The following is a 22,550-nucleotide window of genomic DNA, read 5'->3' as shown; positions in this document are numbered from 1 at the left end:
CGTATCATTTATCCCCTTCTCTGAAAGCCAATGATGGCAAATATTGGGCTTTATCACACGAGTTTTATCAAGTTATTTCGTCTTTATCTAGCTTTATCTAGCTTCAAAACCTTCAATTGTTTAGTTTCAAAATTCTTCGAAACTCCCAAAGCGTTTATAGTTGGCGAGTAGCGACGATAGACTTTTCAAGTGTGACGCCATAAAAAAATTTAGACGTGAGGCAATTAAGAAATTTTAATCTTGTACCACCATAAGTTAATAGAACACCAATAATTATCTCTAAATATGCTATGACCAAAAATTCAGTTTGCAACAGATTTCTGCTATTTGGCATGGTGCATCAAATATAGAACAAAGAAGAAATTACAGTGATTTGACGGGGACTGAGTCTGTGGTCCTGAGTCCTGTGTAATTGGCCCTCTTACTGACTGACAACGCCCAATTCTCTAATTTTTAAGTAAGAAATTCCATCCCAATTTCTTAGCAAATCCCTCTTAATTTCTTCTAATTTATAACTTCTTCCTTTTTCCTTCAATCGGCCATAATACCAGAAGAAAAGACAAATCCTTCAAATGGAAGCACTATTTTTCCACGTTTCTTTCTTTCCACCTCCGCACTCTCGCGCCACACAACCTTTTCCGCAACGCGTTGAAACGTGGTCCTAAATTTGCAAAATCTTTACCATGGTCATGTCCTGGCCAACCAAATTAAAAACAGCTAAAACTCTTGGACAAAGTGATAAAAATAAGTTTAAGAATATTTCTAAAATATTTTCCCGGTCCTTAATCAAAGTATGCTGTAGACATCTTGAATGTAGATTCCGTTCATCCCTAGAAAATCATACCATCAAATTTTCCATGCTGTCTGCAAAGGTGGAGACCTTTACTAAACCCCTAGACAATCTCGAGATTTCATCATAATGAACAAAGAAATTGATGAACATTTCCTAACGTTTTTTTTGCGTGTCCAGGTCTGTTATAAACAATTAAGGTGAGTTTTCAGCTATCCTAGAACATCAAATTTTTCTTGCTGCCAACCATCTAACCTCTCAGCTGTCTTCTGGCGTAATGCAGCAAAAAGGCTAGCCACTAGCCTCTTGGGGGGATAAAACAAAAATGTTTAGGCCACACCCATTTTACCGCCAGAAAGCGCCCTTTTACCAACAAGGAACGCCAATTTTACTTGAAGGAAACGCCCAAGACTAACTATTGGTAACGAAAAGGCAGTTTCAAAACCATAGGAGTACATCTCAAAAAGTAGCTTACCAAAATATTATTGCTCCCCAATATTTTTCTCATCAAATTTAGACAAAATACAAAATTGATCCTGCCAAGAAGTGAGGGGACGTGTCCTCCTAGTCCCCCACCCGTGGCGCCGCAAGGGGGTTGCTCTAGACGGGGCGCCAAAATAGATTGGTTCACCGTAGCAAATTTAGAGCCACCACGCCACTGGCCACGGATAAAGGTTTTTATCAGTAACGAGGAATTTTCTGTTTTCGAGGAATTTTATCAGTAACGAGGAAGAGACCGGTTATAGCTCAGATGAGGAAAGCTATGGTAGCGGGCACGGGTACGATGATTATTATGAAACTGGTAGGCCTAACAGCTCCACGTGGCAAACCTTCAATGTCCACAAACTGAACAAAGTGATCAATCCCCACTGTATGCTCAGTGCAAATGTTCATCGATTTGGCAGGTTTTAGAAAGCTCTTTAAGGGTTCCAAAGTTGAGTCATCTCTCACTCCAACAGCATTCATTCACATTTATTGTGTTGCCTGTCATTATTAGAATTTGGTATACCCTTCAAGGTATGCAAAGTGCTTTGAAAGACATGACGTATAAGGGGAACCTTAGAGTTCATACTATGGTCGATGCCGACCTTGTGTCAACAAGTAAGCGGAGAAAGATTTATCACTTCTATTCCTAGTTAGTAAAATCTCCACATAAATTTCAGTGATCTGGGGACAGGGAGATATGTTTTATGGCACACAGGAACTGTGAGTGGGTCACCTGGTTACTTTACTGTCAATCTCGCTTTGTGCAAATAGCAACTAGCTACAATGACGGGTAATGATAAACTAAGTAAAATCACAATTAATTTACCTTCGTGTTGGGGTGCGGCTTCGCCTTCTCCTTCTTTCTGGCGTACGGCTTCTGTGTCTTGGTGGGGAAGTCTATAAACATGAAAAAAGCTTTAACCATCATGATTATTTAAATTAAAACAAAAAAATGACTAACAGTAAAGTGGAATAGCAGTTATTTCAAGGATCCTCAAAATATCTTAACAAACAAGTACATCTTCAATAAAAAATGAGAAAGAAAAAGGAGCTTATTTTTCATTTTCAATTTAATCTGAAGTTTCGGAAAATCCTATTGAAGCATTACTGAGATAAAGGTCAATGTTCCCCTTTTATGATTCGCCGCCGTTCCAAAAGCAGATTTGGGTGCTCTGTGCTCTCTCAGGTATCAAATTTCAAATGTACAGTAGGGTAAGCCTTCGTTGATTTTCGAATATCATTTTCAAATTGGTTTTTTCATGGGTTTAATTATTGAATAGAAACGTCGATAGGAAATCAAAACAAAAGGATTAATCAGAAAATAGAGGTTTGCACTCTGCAGATTAATGGACAAGAATCTTCTTACATCAACTGCCTTATGATAGTGGTTGTGGCTATATTTACCTCGTTGTTCTTGGGAACAGTGAAACTGTTGCCTCAATTCTTTTTTATACAACGTAGGCCATTGCTAATACGCCTACGTTATGTAACAAGAAGGCTGCTAACATCGAATGAGTGCATTCTATGCAAACACCATGTGTCTTTAGAAAGGCACGATGTAATAGTGAAGAGATTATGAAGATCAGTGGAGAGGGAAATGGTGAGAAGTAGACGAGCTTTGTAGCCGGAGTCAGTTCGAGTTACATAAGACAGAAATAGGATATAACAAAGAGGCGTGCCCGGAACTTCACGGAGTCAGGGCCAGCCAGGCTCCAGAAAAGGGAATAATTACTTAGATATGCAATTTTTCCAACGAAATCAGTACCGTTGGGTCATCTCCATAATCAAAACTATTCGAACCAGAATAAGGGTGCATGAGTTTGAAAAATTTTCAAAGTTTGGGGGATGTGATACCCCCACACCCTTTGGCATTTACGTACTTGAACTTCCGCACCCTTAAGCCAAGTCAAAAGGTAGGGGCATACTGATAGCGTTTGTTCTTTTAAAAAGCATTGCGCAGAAATAAGAGAAATGGCATAATATTCTAGTGATGGGCAGTTACAAGGTCCTATATATGAACATAGCTGTTTTTATGAGAATAAAACCAATCATCATCAAAAAGTCCACAGGCCTTTCAGTATCCAATCTTTTTACTCTGAGCATGAACGTAAACCTTGGACATTACACAATAGCAAATTCAGGTCAGATGAACACATCACGTATAATCCAAACAGGCTCATCTTTGTCAAGATCAAAACTTAAACCACACTGACTCTCTCATCCTCATTGCAAATAGAAATTGGCGGCACAATAGATATGGGACTTGCACTTGGTAACTAAGTATCATTTATACTATCTATCGTCTTTAAATATCATGTTTCTCTACATGGCCTCCTATTTCAACAAAACTCTAGGACGAGCAAATATTACGCTACGTAGAAAGGGATCAAAATTTTCGCCAAAAACCACAGTCCGCCTTTATATTGCATTAAAAGAGAGAAATATATCTTGGGGATGCGAAATCGTCTTATCATAAGAATTGAGGCAAAATGATTAATCATCAATGATTATGACAAATGAACGATGATAATCTTCAATTGCAGCACATCCTCAACTCAACAGCATCCCAAACATAGCTTTCTTTTCATTTGTAAAAAAACTTACATCCCCTAACATCTACAGAACAGTTTTTTTCTTCCATAAGCATCTGATTTATCTGTTTCCTAGGGATCTCGTATTCGCGTCCATAACCAAAATGAGAGAGCACGTTAGATGTACCATCACACCTGTTCCACTTTCCTGACCCAATGAGTCAATAATAAAACATGAGTATCAAATAATAACGGGCATAATGGAAATGACCATCCGGTTAGAATGAACAAAGTTAAAATAAACAAAGCACTTTTAACGGGTATTTAAAAGCAGGTATGGCAATAAATGACCTGCATGGTTATAAATTTTGCAATATGAGACCAAATCACAAAAGGAACGTATTGCTCGGGCCACCTTCCAAAACAGAGAAACTGGGTGAATTTAACGAAGTGCACTGCGTCTATCAAAAAGAAAGAATGTCAAAAATGACTGCAGAACAAAAAATCGAAGCAAGCGGCTCCCTAGGATACACCAAGCGTTGCCCTTCTCAATATCGATAACAACTTTTGAAATTTGATCATAGCTAGATTTTGAAACAGACATTATCGTCTTCATACTCTTTTGTCCAACTCCAATTCTTCAGTCAACAATGAGGAGCTACACGCCAATATTAGTTGCGTATGTGGTACAGAGGGATTTGATAAAAAGAATGGAAGATTTGTACCATCAAAACTTTGCATAACCAGCAGTATAATATACTGATGAATGCCACTGGTGAAAACTTCACAAAGAAGTTTGAGGAAAGAGCACTCACACTGAACGACAGGGCAGGTTGAAGGTGCAAAGTGATCCGATTGCGATTGGGACATTGAAAGCTTGATCTTGTGTATTATAAGTCTTTTCTCGAAGATTCAGGCAAGTGGAGTTAGGCAAGGAAAAGTGGGGTAAGTAGACAGAACTAGGGGTCGCATAATTTAGAATGGAGGGAAAAGCCAATTTAAGAATTGGTTACTTTATTTCATTTTGCAAATCGAGATACTGACGACGCTACTTCCTGTCAAGACTTATGACAGCACGTTCGGTGCTTACGAACAAACTTATACAAATGCTACTGTCGTAGACTTTGCTACAAGAGCCAGCCTCAATGCTACATTATTCCGTATTTCTTTCATTGATCAAATTAAAAGCATCCTTGCAGTTTATATGCACAGTAGACTCCGGCTATAGTCACACCAAATGTTCCTTGAAAATTTGTGACTGTAAACGGAGTGAGACTGTAAACGGACTTACATTAAAGATTTGGGTCTAAATTTTATGTGACTGCAACCAGAAATGCGACTTTGAACTGAGTCGACTGTACTTAAGAAAAACTGCGGACAAATACGATGAGAGATTTCATGAACCTAGCTCATCACAAGCTACTGCAACCCTCGAAAAAAATAATTAAATTTCCAAAAACCAAATACCACTTAAGCCAGCTTGAGAGAGCTACGAATGAAAACAGGCTAAGTTGTTTAACTGTTTTAATTAAGCAGCTGGCAAAATTCAGATCAATAACATCTCATGACAATTACAATTACAAAGAGCATAAATCAAATCACTTTAACAAATTATGCAGACAACACAAAACCTTGTCACACTTTCTTCCTCACTTTGATTGGATCTGCAACTTTTAACGTTTCATTCAAAAAACTTGATTCGAACGAGTTTGCGTGAAGAGAACTGGGAAATGGCATCGCCTGGGATGGAAAACGATTCAATCTTTCTTCAAGTTTGAATATCCTCCAACATTACCTCCGACATGAAATTCAACCTTCCGCAAGCATAGACAACTTTCTTTGAATAACTTTATCTTAGCTTAGCAGAAATTCATTCATAAACAGTGCAATTTTATTATTATTCTTCGGCATTATTAGCACTGTAATTAAATTCTCTGAAGTTGTTTGCTATAAATCAATGCAATAACTGATTAAGAACATAAACAAATACGGCAGTTTCATAACTTAAACATACAAATTTAAAGATTAAGATTGTGAATAATAATTGTGCATGATCTGTCGGTGCACGAAACATAATTCCGCAACTTTGCGTTTCTTTTGAGCTTTTTACCGTCACTGGACGGCGAATTTGCCAAGTGGTTCCGCCAACTGTCCACTTAGTAGCAAATGGATAACCAGTGGCAGCATCAGAGGGTTTCAGGTAGCGTTGAAAGGAAATGGCCATCATGTTCTTGGCCCCGGACAAGTGCCCGATGCGATGAATAACTCAATCTGAGCTTTTGATTGCATAAACGATACCATAACTTCGAAATTCAGTGAAGACCAGAAAACACAGAAACATGGGCTTCGCATGATGTAAAGAGCGGTACATATAGACTTCCGGTAAGAAATGAGTGAAGATAAGAGATGCTGGAAGTTAGGTAATAACTCTGGTTAAGTAACAGGTCTCGATTTTGGAGGATCAGCGTGCTGCAAACTACCGAAGTTATCCTGGATTACTTCACCCAGCAGCTCAATAACTTTACCGGCAGTGATGGTGATTCTAGACAGGGTGCACTAGCTGCTAAGTACCTTTTTAGCAAGCAATAGACTTTACCGATGATTAGCTTTTGGCTCAGCCAGCACCATTACATGTTCTACAATTAGTTAGGCGGATATCCTTTCGGTGCATGCCATGCCCGCCGTTTTTACGTAAAACGCTAAAACAAATATGAAGGTAGTTTTATTTTTTAGATTTTTTCAGAGCCTATTTATAACGCAACTGCAAGCTGTTACAGGCTAAAACCAGAGACAAAGGGGCCCGAAGGGCTGTAACCTCTCCCCTTTCTAATCAGGCAAAATTCAAGCTCAAATTGGGCAGCATTCAAGCATTCTTTTTCGATGAAGCAATAAAATACAAGCAAGGTGCAAACTAAGCTCCTCCACCAAAAAAACAATTAGCATTCGCTAAGCCCATGGATTTCACAATGTTTATCCGACTTGAATAGCCAAAGGTCATTTGATAAATATCCTTACATGGATATTTTAGCTGCGTTATGAAAACGCAGTTTTGATCAATTTATGTTGATAATTATCCCGGGTACCAGAACTTTAAAAATCCTGGGATAAAGTATTGTAGACAGCTGCGTCGGCAAAGAATGAATGGATGCGGATTAGGGGGATTGCTCCAAAAAGATTTCTGTGATTAAATAATGGAGACTCTGGTACCAAGGGTAGCTAATAATTTGTTTCAAGGAGGTGTTTGTTGAAGATAGATCCGAGTCAATGGGTTTTTTTAACATACCAAGGTTTTGCGTTAGTTAAACCTTTTTTTAAGTACCACGATGACGAATTAGCCTTTCCCCTTATTCACGGTACGCGCGTTGCATCCTTCTTCCGAATGCTTCATTATCCCTTGGCCTTTAAGAGAGTTTTATAAAAACCAGGCACAGGTTCTGTTCTTCGCTTTGTCAAGGACAGGCTTGAGACACCTGTTCCCAGGATGCAACGCGCGTGCCGTGAATGTGGGGAAAGGCGAATTGGGCCATCTTTGCTACTGACACGTAACAGAACCGGCGCTTTTCTTTCGTATTATTTTAGCCTGCTTAAAGACACCTTTGTCTAAAACTGAATCGATTGTCGGAATCGCTCTAGGCTTCCATAAACCAAGGCCCATCTACAACAATAGGGCGTCCGTTGAGATTTGCCTAAAATATTTTATAAAATACTTCTATTCGCAATATGAAACAGAGAAGCCTAACTATACATATAGGTAAATGTTCCCTTGCCGCTTTTTTGCCTCGCTTCGCGCTTAAACGCAGAAACAAGAGTATCCACTTGAAAAATCGATGCAGAATTTAGACAAACAAAGCACCTGAAACCGAAAACAATTGATTTCAGTGAATTATAAATGCCCGATTCATAGTTACTTCAGGCAACGGTCAGCGTCGAAAGTAAGTTTGATATAGGAGTAATTACGGACATAGATTTGACGTAAAGCTGTCGAGATTAGAGGCAGATAATTTTGGACAGCTGGAAAAATTCAGTGTTTTGGAAAGTATTGTCCACAAACAGACGGACAAATAAAAAAGGTGATATCAATTGATATCGGTCATATCACTAAAAGCGGCGAGGAATGCGGACTATCTTGGACAAAGCTGCGAAGAAAATTAAGACTGAATAAAGATGAACATTACAGATTTGGTTTGCAAAGGTGCTGCTGCCGGTAGGGTGTGACCAAAGTGTGAGATCTTGATGCTTTGGGAAAATTCACAGTAGAGAGAAATAGCTACTTTGTCCGAAATACACAAGGGTTTGTATGTTTGTATCTTGCTTCTGTATCAAGCAAATGTAAGCTCTTTCAAGCGATTTTCAGTCATCAGAAATACAATATTTCAGTACACTGACTTAATCGATAGAAGATAGAATTTGCCGGGGAAAAGTATACCGCGATTCCTAGTTCCGTGATGATGATAAAAGCAGAAAACGGTTGAATGTATGAATGATTGATATTTGCAGTACTGCTGATGTCTTGTATTCTCAAACACTGAATAAATTTCTGAATAACATGCATGAATAGGTAAATGCACTGGGTTCTTTGTTATGCTGTTATTTCTGTTGCTGTGTAAAGCAATAGCGAAACGTGCCGCAAAGCTTGACACAATTCATCAAGAAGAGATTGAGCACGTGATCGAAACTGATTGAGAAAAGCAGTATGAATTACAGTTGCATGAATATTTATTAGAGTAGACGGATGTAACGAGGTTGCTGGAAAAGCAAGAGAGGTGATTTGGGGAATACCTGAGACATCTGTAGTCGAGTGGGTTTTCTTTGATTGGGGTTTCCACTTCATGGTTAGTTGGCGAATCACACGATTCCTGTTGTAAGTAAGCTATTGATGAAAATAAAAGTTCAAAAATTCGAATGCAATTTGTAATTAAGAGGGAGCCTCATTGTGTTCTATTTGAATCTGTCCCGTCAAATACCATCAATATTCTTTGATGCTTGAGAACAATCCGTTCCCTTATTTAATTAAGATTTCAATACCAACGTTAACAGCCCACCCAAAACATTCGACAGCATGAAATACTTGATTGATGCATTAATCAAACAAATACATAAATTTATATGGGCAGAATCGCTGCATTTCTTCAATCTGACATGGATACCTCATCATCCTATGTCGAGGTTTGTATTTTGAAGTTAGATTAAAATCCAGTACTGACTGGTGAGCGTAAAGCCAAGTGGAGCAAAACGAGCCAACCTCGTGGCAAATGTAATCAGCCATTAATCTATCAATCTATCACGACAGAGATCTGCAACGGTTAAATCCCGTCATGGCGGAAAAAAGCCACGTCGAAAACCAGTCGCGACGGAAACATATGGATTCTAAGCCTACCTTCTTGTCACACCATAAGCCCTCTTCGCTAAAAAAATAACTTCCTTCGTTAAAGGATAAAATACACTTAACTTAAATAATAACCTTCAACGCTAAAGCAGTAGCCATTCTGGTTAAACGAAAGCTATGGCTTTGAGGCAAGTTCCTGTGAGGTAGTTATATCGCAGCTATGGGGGGGGAGATTCTTCATGTTCCCCCCCCCCTCCATTTCAATGTTGACTTATCTGCTACTGAATACACCATGTACACCAAAATTAACTTGGAGGTGGGGAGCTGGTTGTTTTACTTTTCATGCATGCTGCCTGACACGTCTTTAGAGTTTGTGTCAACAGCTGTCTCCATGATATTTTTGAAGGAAGGCGCAAAATGCTTCTGAGAAAAGAATCACTGAGACCATTTTCCGTAATAATTCGACAAAAACCTTTTTCTGCCAGCACAGGTTCTGCCTTTTACAGACACTTGGTTTAACATCAAAAACTGACGGAACGGTTTGACAAATCAATTAAAAGCCCCAGCCGAAAATCTCCGAAAAGATACAATGTTTCCATAGAAACATTTCGTTCATTCATTGAAATTGATACAATTCAGACACCTGCGTTGCTCTGGAAATTATAGCCGGGAAACAGCGAATTGGAATCAAGCGTTGTCATTACTGTATGTAGTATGTAATGTCGTATGTATGAGTTACTCATGGCTCAGCTCTCGGTCCAGTTCTATTTCGTTGGGCTAGTAGATTTATTGATCTCTCAATGGTGTCTAGCATTGTGGTGCACGTATTAATACACGCTGAGGATCATAAATAAACAATTGCAGTTTATTGTTGTATGCCAACAAGAGGGATACAATTAGGATACCACTTTTTAGAACAGAAATCTGTAAAAAGGTTGTTAATGACCCTTTACGCAAATAATTCACCCAAGTCAGTAGATAATTTATTTCTCCAACACCATAATTGCTATTTTCTTCTGTCATGCTAGGACAAGTCTTGAAATTGATTTATTATTGTCTTTTTGTAGTGTCAATGCAGTTAACGGCATCTCCGCCAATTAGAGACAGTTTGTGAACAAAAAAGGTGAAAAGGAACAAAGTTACACTGATGCCTAAACTCTGGGCTAATGAATACTACAACAAATAGTTCAGCTGTTGCTATCAGCCTTGGAATCGCTGACAGATATGTGAACGGAGCCTTTTACGTCTTATTTGGTCTTCTAGGCATAACTGGAAATATAGGCGTGCTAGTGGCTATCTCGACATCACGTGTGCACCGTCGAAGAATGTCAGGCCTATTTTTATTAAACCTTGCCATTGCTGACTTCTTGGTTTGCTCGATTGCGACCCCGTACAGCATCATTGGGGTGATACTAACCCCCGATCTACCGAGCGACCATGATCCTCTAAAATCTGAATATAATTCAGTATGTAAATTAGCAATGTTCTTCACATATTTCACTGGCTTCCTGAGGATACTGTCCCTTGCAGCGATGTCAGTTGATAGATACCTTGCGATCAATCACCCATACTTTTACTCGCGATATTGCAATGAAGACGTCTCTAAAACACGACGTTTCTTGGCCGTTGCTTCCTTGTGGTTAGTGGGACTCGTATCGATGATACCAGCACTGATCAGTGATAAAATGATTGTCTTCTTTGGATATAACGGACGACTATGTGGTGTTCTGTGGTCCGAAAGCACGTTTAGCTACGTAGCCATCACCATGTTTATAAACGTTATCTTCCCAGCAATAGTTATCATCTTCACAAACTGCAAAGTGTTCTGGCTCGCCCGCAAACAGGTAGTCAGAGAGCGAATAAAAAAACATGGGCCTAGACGCTCTTTCAGCCTGGCTATTCGCTTGCGTAAAAACAGCAAGAAAGTTAAAGCTTCGGCCAGTGAGGAAAATAACTTTGGGGACAATCTGACAGAAATGGACGAAATTCACCTAGGCGCTGATGACAAAAGGTTGAGCGTCGTAAAACCAGGTAGCTATCGAAGGTTTACTGACAGTACAAGCACAATGAAGAAGCCAGACTCTGCGCTGAAATCTAACCAAGCATTGAAAGCAGATGCCGAGCAAACTAGAAATGAAGGGAACATCTCGACTGAAAGGAGGACAACCAATTTCTTAAGTCTGAGACAAAGCTCGTGTCAAATTTCACCTTATGAAAACCGAAGTACTTCAATTGCAGTAGACGGCAATGCAGAAGTCAAAAGCCGGAAAAAGGATAAAAAAGACGAAAGAAGAAGGTCATCATCTGACTGGGAAATCGCTCTGTCAACCCTTTCTTTGGTTTTGTTCTATTTCATAAGCTATCTACCATTTGCAGTGACAAGATTCCTCACTGCATCGTCAAAAAGCACCATATCGCTGCAAATGGTGGCATACACAATGCTTTTTACCAATCTAGACAGTGCCATTAATCCACTCATAATCTTCAAGACAAGACGAGAATTTCGCAGAATTTTGAAAAGGAAACTTTGTAGCAGAAATTCGGTGGACACTGACGTCTCGGAATGGGTGTCGAAAAATAACCAAAGTTGAAACTAACATGAAAGCATGACTGCAAGAAGTAAAGATTGCTCAGTAATTAGTATGTCTAGTTACATGATGATAGTGCATCAAGTCAGCTTTTGTCGATTAGCGTATGGTTATCTGGTTATCTGGTTATCTGGTTAAGAACCTTTAGAAAGTATTAATGAGCCAAGGGACAGCAATAGCCGAGTCAAACTTTGAACAGAGAACGAAGTCAAACTTTGAACTTTGCATGGAAGCAGAATGCATGACAATAAGCATGCCGTCCTAGACATCATATGTTTAAGAATGTTTTAGATCTAGATTTCATATCCTTCTAAAGGATGTAAAAGTTCATTAAATTTTTATCTGTCTGAAAAGTAGAAAAGCAAGTGTATTCAAAAAATGGGCAGTACTGGTAGCGACATTTAATGACTTATTATGAAATAGAGTCGTCAGATAAAATTGCGAGTCCCAATATTTATCTACGAAATTATGTAATTTTTCTTTTAACACGTAAATAATTCAAGACTTTAAAAGCAAATCGATGTTTTCGTTGAGTTTCTAATTCATGGCGTTAAAGAGAAGGCATCGACTAGTTATGAAAATTAATCCATTTACTCTTTTTTTATGTATGAAGGTAAATGCAAAGAAAGCATTTCAAGAAAGTTTTACACAATTCGTAACAGAAACAGCTAGGCGAGAAAGGAATAACCAGGAGAGCAATAATTCGTAACAGAAAGTGAGGGAGCTGGTGCAAAAAACACAAATTTTGTGCTATTAGAGGTCAAAACATGAAAATTTGCACAAAGAAGGTTTATGTAACAAAGAAAAGATTTGGCCTTGGACCCACCCAAAAATCACATGTTTGTGTATTTTACGGACCAGAATGCCATTCCCATAGAAATAAAACATTTTTCTGTCAAAAGGCATTTTTGCATACATCATTAGAAAGATCATGAAAAATGGAGCTAAAAATACCCAAACACTACAACTGTAAAGTTGGATGGTAAAAGGTTATAAGGCTTCAAAGTTTCTCAAACCAGGGGTAAAAAACCATGATAAAAAACCAAGACAAAAACTTGAATTTTAGTTTACGCATGTAAATCCGGCAATTATGCTTCCGGCAATTATGCTTCCGGCAACTACGCGTCCGGCAACTATTCACCCGGCAATTATGCATCAGGCAATTTTGTGTCCGGCAACGATGTATCCGTGTTAGAACCTTTGATCATTAGGATCTTGATCATAACTCACAGTAGTAACGCTGCTTTGACAAAACCTGGAAACGAAACTGGGAGCGCTATTTAAAAAAAAACGAAAATCTTCGATTTGCCTCAAATCAAATAAAAAATTATATATCTTAAATCTTAGTCTAGCTTATTTCACTTCCTCATTTAGAGGCGTTTAGTTGTATGCAATACAATTGAATCTTAGTCAAAGTAATAAAGTTTAAACTAGATTTTAGGTATAAATGTTGTAGGGTTTGTTCCTTGTATATGGTAGTACACCTTTTAGTTAACACGTATACAAAATTTTAGAGAAAAAGGAACAAAAATAAGTTAATATGTACCTCGAAGATTCAAGTAATGCAAAATTTATGGACATTTAGTCACCCACTGGAAGAAGGAGTTTGAACACTCAAACGGAAAACTTCACTTACTCGGGAATTATGAATAGATTAGCACCATTTCCTATTTTATAACAAGCAATGAGTAAATAAACAAGGAAGGCAGGAGCTGAATGAACACTGAGTAACACGAGGGCACTGTAAACAGAGTGAAATCAACGTGGGTACAATGGCCATTGCCACTGAAAACGTGTGCGCCGACCATTAACTAAGTGTTTTATTAATCCTGAAAGAACATGTATTATTCTGCCTTTCTAGTCTCAAAAACAGTTAGCAAAATGGTATGTTCACGTATTAAGATTTGAGCTTATAAATAATTACAAATGTAAGAAACAAATGTTTAGAAAAATAGTACAATTGTTGTAATATCGATGATTATTGTGTAATGTGAAAGAGACAACATCGTGAAAACTAACAATAAATTAATTTTACTGTGTATAATATTCTTGTTAGCTATGTGCATGCATGGTAGACTTTAAAGACACCAGTCCAACAGTTACCTTGCGAAATGTACTATGCCGTCTCAACTCTGAATAAAGATTATGGCATAAATGATATGAATCGACTCTAAAAGACTCGTCATTTCTTTAAGAGTTGTGACTAATTGTCGAGAGTTACAATAACAGGAAAAATTCACAGGAAGATCCACTAACATTTTTATGATATGAAGAGTTCTGACATCATTAGGTATTGGTAAAAGACATAAAATATAATGAAGATCAGATAAGCTGTATATTCAGAAAATTGTAGGAAACTGGTATGGAAAGAAGGAAATTTTCCTCTATTTCAAAGCACGACGAAATTATATTGAGATGAAGTTCCTCTTTGGAGATCACAAAACCCCGGTGACGCAAAAAAGGATACCTTTAATGGTAAACAAAACACAACGACAAGCGAGATAAGAAACCATGGTTTCATGTAACAACGGCTAATGATAAGATAACTAAACAGCGTACGCAGTCGTGTAACTCAAACAAAAGCAAGACATGTTTTAATTAAGGATTATTTTAGATATTATTGATAACCAAGGGCAGCGCCACAACAAAAGATCAACATCAGGCATCAATAACATGCAACTTCAGTACCTCCATATCTAGCGACATCATGCCGAATTTGCTAGGTATCAGATTTATATGCAATGAACATATCTAATCTATGCTCATTCTTTATGACTGATGGAGACAGGCATAAACCAGTTGAGGCATAATAAAAATAGGACAGAACGCTGCTGATGACTGATAATCAATCTAGCAACCAGCATATCAATACATCAAACAAATAAATACTTTGCATGGCGTATTCATCATATCTATTGACAAGCATTTCAGTAAAACGCAAAACATTTGCCTACAGCTATGAAAAAAAGTTTACAGACAACTATACCAATAGACCATTGACGTCAGATTGTCCCGGAGCTCGACAAGGGAGTTCTTTATTAGATATGCTGACATCAGCCTCTTTCACGTTAATAAATAGCGGTTTGCCGGCAAAGCAAGAGCAAGCATGTATGCCGTAATTTGGTCTAAGGGATCTTCAATTTTGCGCAACTTCTCGAATGATTATAGTTAAAGGCACGAAATTGCAATCAAAAAGTGATTGACAAACCCTTATGCAAACCTTGAAAAACGAGGCAAACATTGCGTGGTGGAAAAAGCTTTCTATTATTGCAGAAAATTGAAAATTTCACACGGAATTCCAGCATTCATTTTCGTACCAAATCTCTCATTCGTGTCACTAAGCGGCGTTCGTACATCAATTTCATTTATGTCAAATATCTTCTCTCAGTACCTTCGCTAACAGCCATCCCCAAATTACAGAAACAACTAAATTCTGACAGGAATGTTAATTTTTTTCGCAAACCACTGAAATTGTTAAGGCAATCAAAATAGCATAATCTAGCCGGCGAAAATGCCTCATTTATGGCACACAACTGTAGCCTAATGAACAGAGTTCCAGGGTGAAGGTGATTGAGTGATAGTTATAGAGTGATAGTGACAGTGATAGAGTGATGGTGATAGAGTAAAAGTGATAGAATGATAGTGACACAGTGAGGGCGAGAGAGCGATAATGATAGAGTGATTGTGATAAAGTGATAGTGATAAAGTGAAAGTCATAGAGTGATAATGATAGAGTGATAGTGATAAAGTGAAAGTCATAGAGTGATAATGATAGAGTGAAAGTGATTGAGTAATAGTGATAGAGTTTAGATCCCAAAGTGATAGCAGCTTATCAAACTGGCTCGAATTGTTATAAAATGCTGATGTCGCTAAACCACTAAATACATATAGCTAATCTTTGATCCACCGCGGAAAAAGATGAGTAGTAAATGATATTTTGAGGCATATCAAACAAGGATTGTAAGACTAAAGCAGTGTTCGACACTCTTACCAAGAGAGGAGGCTTTACTCTAAAGAAGAATTGGATTTCCAGTGTTTTGAAACAACAAAAGCAAAGCTTTGCTTTCAAGGCAATACTGGGAGGTATAGGGCACGAACTGCATACAAAATACAAAGGAAAAGTTCTCTAACCTTTATATCTACGTCCTCATCTGACTCCAAATCTTCAAGATCATCATCCAATGCACTTTTCTGCAAAAAACAGAATTGAGAATTAAGTGAAGATAATGAAAAAAAACACTGGAATTATAACGACGATTGCAGAAAGAAAAATTATGGCAATTCCAGTCTTGCCGTACTCAAGCTTCATGACACAATACTGTCGGCCTAGGCATTTTGCAAAAAGACAAATTAGATAGCTGGCAGCAGTATAATTACAAAACAAACTGCCGATATAGGAAATTTAGAGCTTGGAAATTAAGTATGCTTGATATTAAGGATACTTACAATATCACGAGGAAAAAAAAATTATCAACAGTACGGAATAATCATAGAAGTATTCAAAATCACATATTTCTGCCCATCAGTTGGGTGCAACATTTATTAGAACAACCTACGTTAGCACAACAAAGTCGGACCTACAAGCAGTTGGCACACACATTTTACGAATATTTCGTGGGAATTCAAAATAAAACTTTAGGGACATATACTCATATCAAATCACAAAGAATAAACAAAAATTTTGCAAATCTTCTATTCGTCTCCTTCTGTTAAGAGTTGAACAAAGCAAGCTACATAGGAAATTTTTGCACAAGAGAAAAATTACTGCTGGTTGTAGCAACAAATCAGTCGGCAACTTCATTCAGAGCTGCAAAAAGTATCGGAATCTGGAAACTAGATTCCCAGAAAAATGTTTGGCTTGGCAGAAAATGTTCATAAAAACTTGATAAAAAACAGCTGTTTTTTGGATTAAAAAAATTCTTGATATTTTCACAACAGATCAAAAATCTATACAAATGTGAGCTTAATTTACGCAGGTGGTAAAATGCATCAAATGAAATTTCGTATATTGCAAACCTTTATAAAAACTTTTGTCACATATATAACAAAAGATTGTATAACTTGGATGCAACTTTCAGCTTCCTAGTCCAGGTCCATTTTAGCAGATAAAGATGCAGACCCGAATTAGGCAATTTATGTGCTTTGAAAAGTGCTGTTTTAGTTGCCATATATCAGGCTATGCTTATTTATCTTTAAAGATCAAAAGCTATGAAAATTACATGCATCCTAAGTTTTCTTCCTGCTAGCAATACAATACTTGACTTGAGTTTGAGTTCTTGGCAGACTTGGCAAAGTTTTTCTTTTGTATTTAAATATATCCTCGTGTTCTTTTCACATCATATTTGTCCTTGGAATATTAAGATGACACAATTGATTAATGTAAAATATCATGCTTACGTGAGTGCCCATCATATGAAATGAAAGGCTAAAAAAGCTGGCTGATAAGTATGAACAGGTAACTAGATTCATTTTCCCTAAAGCTGGTATCTATTACCTTTCCCAAACACCAGATAATTGTGGAGCGCACCATCTATGTTGAAGTTCTCTGCCAGTCAATAAACATATGACCATTTGGTTCACATATCTCTTTTACTATTTTCGCATAGTCAATCTTTGCCAAAGGCAAAAAAGATGCAATAAGAACCAAGTTACGATATTTTATTGGAAATTTTTTCTAGACCCATATAAATAAGAAGCCCTTGCGTAAAAATGTGTGCGTACTATTGGTAGAGTTATAGTACACAATACTTTCACCATCTCAGAACAATTTTTATCCTGTTTTCCAGGTTCCCAGAAAGGAAAATACTTTTTGTAGCTCTGACTACATTTATGTGACTTGAATAGTATTCTAGGGCAGGTGACGAAAAAGGCATTTGACACAGGTAAAAATGTTGACCCCTAGCAGTTGACCAATTAAATTGCGCACAGAGAAAAACATGTGAACAGTTTCTGCTTTTTTGCAAATCGGCGAAACCCTAGAGTGGTTTCACGTGAGTAGATTCAAATTTCTTTCAAACGCGCTTGCTCTGATCGAGTTATTTTTGGATTTGCTCTACTTATGCATGTCAAATGCCTTTAATGTCCTTTGCCCGATTAAAGTCAGCCAACTCAACCCATATCTCAACAAAGCTACTGGCTGCCATGTTAAAGTCAGTGCGCAGCAAGTCATTGAATACATGAGACGACGAAAACAAAGAAATAATTCAAAAACTGTTTTAAAGTACCCTCTGTTCTAATTGTTCTGTTTCTTCAAGTACGTCTCTTTTCTAAAACAGAAAAAAGGTTTTAAAGACTCCTACACAAGTTACGACTAATCCAAGCCAACTGTTAAAACTATTACATCAAATAAATACATACGAGATTAAATACATAAAATTTTAAGTACATAATGATCCATTAAAAACAGAATTTATAGGGTAGTACTATAAAAATCTGAGCTATTTAAAAAGATAGAATTACAAAAAACCAAGCTGTGGCACGAACGTCCTACATAGTTTGCATGTACAGTCTGTGCCATTCAAGCTTTTAATTTCTTTCTTAAACTCATTAATAGATTGAGCATTCCTTATGTGCTGAGGTAAAGAGAGCCAAAGGCGTTGCCCTCTATATTTGATAGTTTCGATTATCTTTTGATTGTTGGTTTGTGATCTTATTTTAAATCGAATATAATTTAAGCTACTACACAGTAACTTGTCTAATTCGATAATAAAACCCAACGACAGAAATGTCAGAAAAACATTAACGGCTAGTTTTCTTACTCAATCTATCAAGATTTTTGACATAAAACATCTTTTTCTGTAGGCTATTGTACAAAATTAAAGTACTTTAGACCTTGTACCTGTATTCTGGGAAGAATTATGTCACAAACTCTTTCTTCGTGAAGAAGCTCATCAATAAATTCATCCATGTGTAGGACACTCACAACTGCAACGCAATAAAAGATATCAGAGTTCAAATCGCAAACACAAAATATCAACTGTAGCTTATAAATAAATGCAATGAAAATTAGAATGATAACTGTTCGACACTTTCAATCATTTTGTTTACTTCTATTGCACGTTAAATCCGTTGTCCATTCAATTATTTGATGATTTGAAAACAGAAATCATGCCAAGGATTACTAAAATGAAGAATAGTTCTGGGGGTTACCTTTCCGCCGGTTTCTGAACGTATTCGTAAGGTTAAAAAGCGCCGAAAACCTCTGCCAATGAAAGTAATGCTGGAGTTGTGTTTTTATTTGCGAATTAATTATATGTACATTACCCCTTTTTTATGACCTGAATTATAAGCGTGCAAGTGAGGGGCTGGGGTGATACGGTCTCCTAATTTTTATTGATCTTCTCTGCTCCAAACTACATATTTTCGGACATATTTTGTGCAACTGCATATGGATGGGCAAAAGATATCCAGATCCCCCCTGCCCCTAACAACATAATAGATACAGCTAACATCAATTAATTTGTCTGCTCGATGATTCATATTGATGCTTTGCTATTCGAAAAAATGTTCATCTTCAAGATTTCCCCTGTTTGAGCCAATATCCGATAATACGAAGTAACAGTAACATGAAGAAATTTTGCTTTCTACTTGTGAATAATCAGACCATAACTGTATAATCTAAATGTAAAGTAGAGCAAAGGTAGGTTTTAAACATATTGATAAGGAAGAAGAATGTTCCATCAACTAAGGTAAACTACAAAGGAGAAGAGTACTGAGGGTTCAAGAGAAGTCGTGTGATTTCGTACCTCCATCGAGACCTTTCCTTTTCATCTTTCTGTAGTCATTATACAGAGGCTCGAGATACTTGAAACATTCCAACGAGGTTCCAACCAGCCTCATATAGAATGCGCCAAGGGCTCGGGCATACCTGTGATTGATTAAACAAATAATTCAGTTCAATTCAAGGCTGAACAACATTCTCATGCAAAACTAAATGCATATAAATATAGTATCCAAAAGACACAGATGTGCTCTAAAACAAAGATTCAACAAACAGAAACTATCTGGATTATAAAACGTCACACAACGTTTAAAATGTGATGGTATTCATACGAAGATGGGAATCAAGACGGACCACAACCCTGCCTCAGTAAGCTTGACTAAAAACAATTTTCACGAGAGTCATTTCGGTTTTCTATTATTGGAACTGAAAATGAATATTCTTTACTAAACATCAATGAAACTATTTGCATTAAAATCAATCTTGGAAAAGAAAAACCTACAAAATGCTACAATTTGACCCACTGGTGAATAGCCATGGCAAAAAAGGAAGAGTTGTCAGCATAACTAAATCTGAAAACTGTTATTAAATGCGTAACTTTGTAAAAAATTATAGCAAGGAGGGCCCTTACTCTCAAATATATATTTATAAATATATTTGCATTTTCAGCACTAAATAGTTGCCTATGCCGATACTTTTTTTGCGAAAAATTAATGATTAATCCAATTGACAAGACACGATACTTGGTTATTTAAAGTTTTACAGTTTCTTCAAATTCGTAAAAATAGAAACGACAAATGTAAAATGAAATTATAAAAGATATTACATTGGGAAAGTAATTAACTGCTTATTAATTTTATGGATCTTACCAAAATTCCTCTCATAGCAACATAAACAGTTCTGATATTATAGGTGATAAGGGACTCTTTTGCAAATTGTCATTTGCCATAGCATCAATGTACATTGTTTATGACAGGTGGTCACCAAATAATATTTCAGTTCCCACCTAGAGATTTCCTTACACCTTTTAATCACTGATGAAAAAAACCGCCCATTGAGAATTATCTAATATATTGACCATATGGTGATTTAAAAGATTCCCTTTTTTGACACATAAATCACCATTTAGTTCCCAAGCTAAAGTAATCATTACAAATATTTCGACATCCCTTTTCAATCAACCTTTTCATGCTAATTGCTTGAGGATTTCTATACTTTGAAAGGTAGCAACAATTTTGTATATAAAAGACAGAAGTAAAACAGGCAATCCTCAAACAAACCTTATTTCAGTTAACAGTTTAAAATTTTTGCCGAAAATTCAACATTTCTGGGCTTCTTAGTAAATGCATAGATCTAAGAACATTTTATAGTTCAAAAGATGACAAAAAACGTTAGATATAAACTGCAACAGCACTTCAAAAATTTCCAGGATTTAAAATTACTGCACATCTAACCTTTCTTTTAAGAGATATTTTTTACAAGTACTAAATGGCTCAAGCAGTTTGAAAAGCTTGGCTTTTTTTTCTAAACTGCATTTTCTTTGGTTTACAGACAACAACATTTGTAAAACACTTAATTTACTAAGTATGTAAATTAGTTAATAAATAAAAAATTCCTTTTCCCCTTAAAAGTCTTTGATTTCAGTACTTTTTCTTTGGTTCGATTATGGTTCATTTTCGTATACCTCCAAAGTATAGAGCATATGTGTCAGACTGAAGGCTCGTGGGCCACATCCGACCCAGCCCAAGATCATTCTACATTATTGTGTTTATAAAGTGTGTCCAATAAATGTTTATCCTTTTTGGCCCATGATGTATGTTTTGGGTTTTGGCCACCCTGTGCAATTGAGGTTGACACTCCATGGCCTAGAGTTAATGACTTGTGAGAAATTGGTACCTGGCAACAGTGAGAAAAGCAAGTTGATTGCTTGTCTGTGGAAATACTGGCAGTCACCACTACAACAGAGCCTGTTATCTGCTTTTCAATTCAAATATTTAACAAAAGTGAGACAGGGTTTTTAAGAAAATTTGCAACCAAACAAGCATTACTATTGGCTGCAAGTCACTTTGGCAACTCTTTATAGTTCCTGGAACAGCAAATCAAACTTTGCTGACTTTGATGCAATTAACACATTTGGGGGCAGAGGCTGCCTATCCGCACAAAGGAAATTCCACCTTCTCGTTCTCTTGCAAATCTGTTTATAGTTCTTCTATGATTTATTTTCTTGTGCATAGACAACAGAATCAGTTGATATTTCACCTCTGATTGACAACTTTAATGAATAAATATGACAATCTCTTGCTGATCTATAAAAATCAAGATGGGAAGGTCGAAAAAATTTTAAACTTACTTATAATCCTCATTTCTGATAAATTCAACAACAATATCTTTTTCTGGTTGTATCTGGAGCATTTTCAGTATTAAACACAGAAATGGTGTTGGTTTGACATTGCCACCAAATGTGCCACCAATGTGATCCAATGCCATTGCTTTATCAACAAGCAGTTCAGCTAAAAAAAAGAACTTGATTATATGCATGTTCATTTTGAACCTGATTTTTCATTATTAAATAGCAATCAGAGAAAAACCAAACAGAGTGCAATGTATTGGTGAGGTCATTTTGCAAAATATCATTGGATTTAATTAAAGTTAAATAATTTGCTCACTTAAAAACTGGACAGGATGTTGTTTGTTATAGAAACAGTAACACTTGTCTGAATTTCATACTTTTTGTTGTTTAAGATCTACCAATTACATTGCTTTCTGCAAGGAAACTCAAAATCTGGATTTCAAAAAAATAATGAGAAGTCTTGAAAATGAGTAAAAGTTGCACTAAATGAGTAAAACACTGTGCTCAAAAGTGCAAATTTGATTACCAACAACTGCTGAGGTTCTTTCACAACAAGAAACCTTCAGAATGCTTCCTACAAAATAGGGTGTGAGGTGCACAGAAGACTTGGCCCATATGAAAATAATGAAATCTTTAGCTGGCATGGTGTGAACAATTTGTTTGGAATTAGGGTGTTTATTCTTAAAGTGCCACCAACATGAAAAATAAAAAAATTCATAAAATCCATTTATTGTATTTCATTTTTTGTACAGAGTTTAT

At 36.8% G+C, this 22,550-nt stretch overlaps 2 protein-coding genes across 4 annotated transcripts in view; one reads left to right on the top strand and one right to left on the bottom strand.

The window, feature by feature from the left end:
• Positions 1 to 22,550, bottom strand: part of LOC135694897 (pre-mRNA-splicing factor 38A-like) — a 29,185-nt gene that overhangs the window by 3,643 nt on the left and 2,992 nt on the right. Inside the window, exons 2-7 of the mRNA XM_065213776.2 lie at positions 21,792 to 21,951; positions 19,467 to 19,588; positions 18,560 to 18,645; positions 17,946 to 17,987; positions 15,853 to 15,912; positions 2,103 to 2,173 (exon numbers count right to left, since the gene is read on the bottom strand). Of these exons, the coding sequence (XP_065069848.2) occupies positions 2,103 to 2,173; positions 15,853 to 15,912; positions 17,946 to 17,987; positions 18,560 to 18,645; positions 19,467 to 19,588; positions 21,792 to 21,951 (541 nt within the window). The remainder of the gene's footprint in view (positions 1 to 2,102; positions 2,174 to 15,852; positions 15,913 to 17,945; positions 17,988 to 18,559; positions 18,646 to 19,466; positions 19,589 to 21,791; positions 21,952 to 22,550) is intronic.
• Positions 810 to 11,820, top strand: LOC135694892 (G protein-coupled receptor moody). Of its 3 annotated transcripts, none has more exons than XM_065213770.2 (2): positions 810 to 8,098; positions 10,201 to 11,820. In XM_065213770.2, exon 2 carries the CDS (start codon positions 10,300 to 10,302, stop codon positions 11,722 to 11,724), a length of 1,425 nt encoding a protein of 474 aa, XP_065069842.2. In that variant the 5' UTR covers positions 810 to 8,098; positions 10,201 to 10,299; the 3' UTR covers positions 11,725 to 11,820. The 3 variants fall into 3 exon arrangements, with proteins under 3 accessions (XP_065069842.2, XP_065069843.2, XP_065069841.2); XM_065213771.2 differs by having other exon boundaries at positions 810 to 8,668; XM_065213769.2 differs by having other exon boundaries at positions 811 to 4,752.

Source organism: Rhopilema esculentum, chromosome 8 (genome assembly GCF_057945365.1).
Source record: "Rhopilema esculentum isolate cy_ngs chromosome 8, ASM5794536v1, whole genome shotgun sequence".
NCBI classification, from domain to species: Eukaryota; Metazoa; Cnidaria; class Scyphozoa; order Rhizostomeae; family Rhizostomatidae; genus Rhopilema; species Rhopilema esculentum.
Note: the sequence above shows the minus strand (reverse complement) of the source record. Positions and strands in the feature narration are given on the sequence as shown.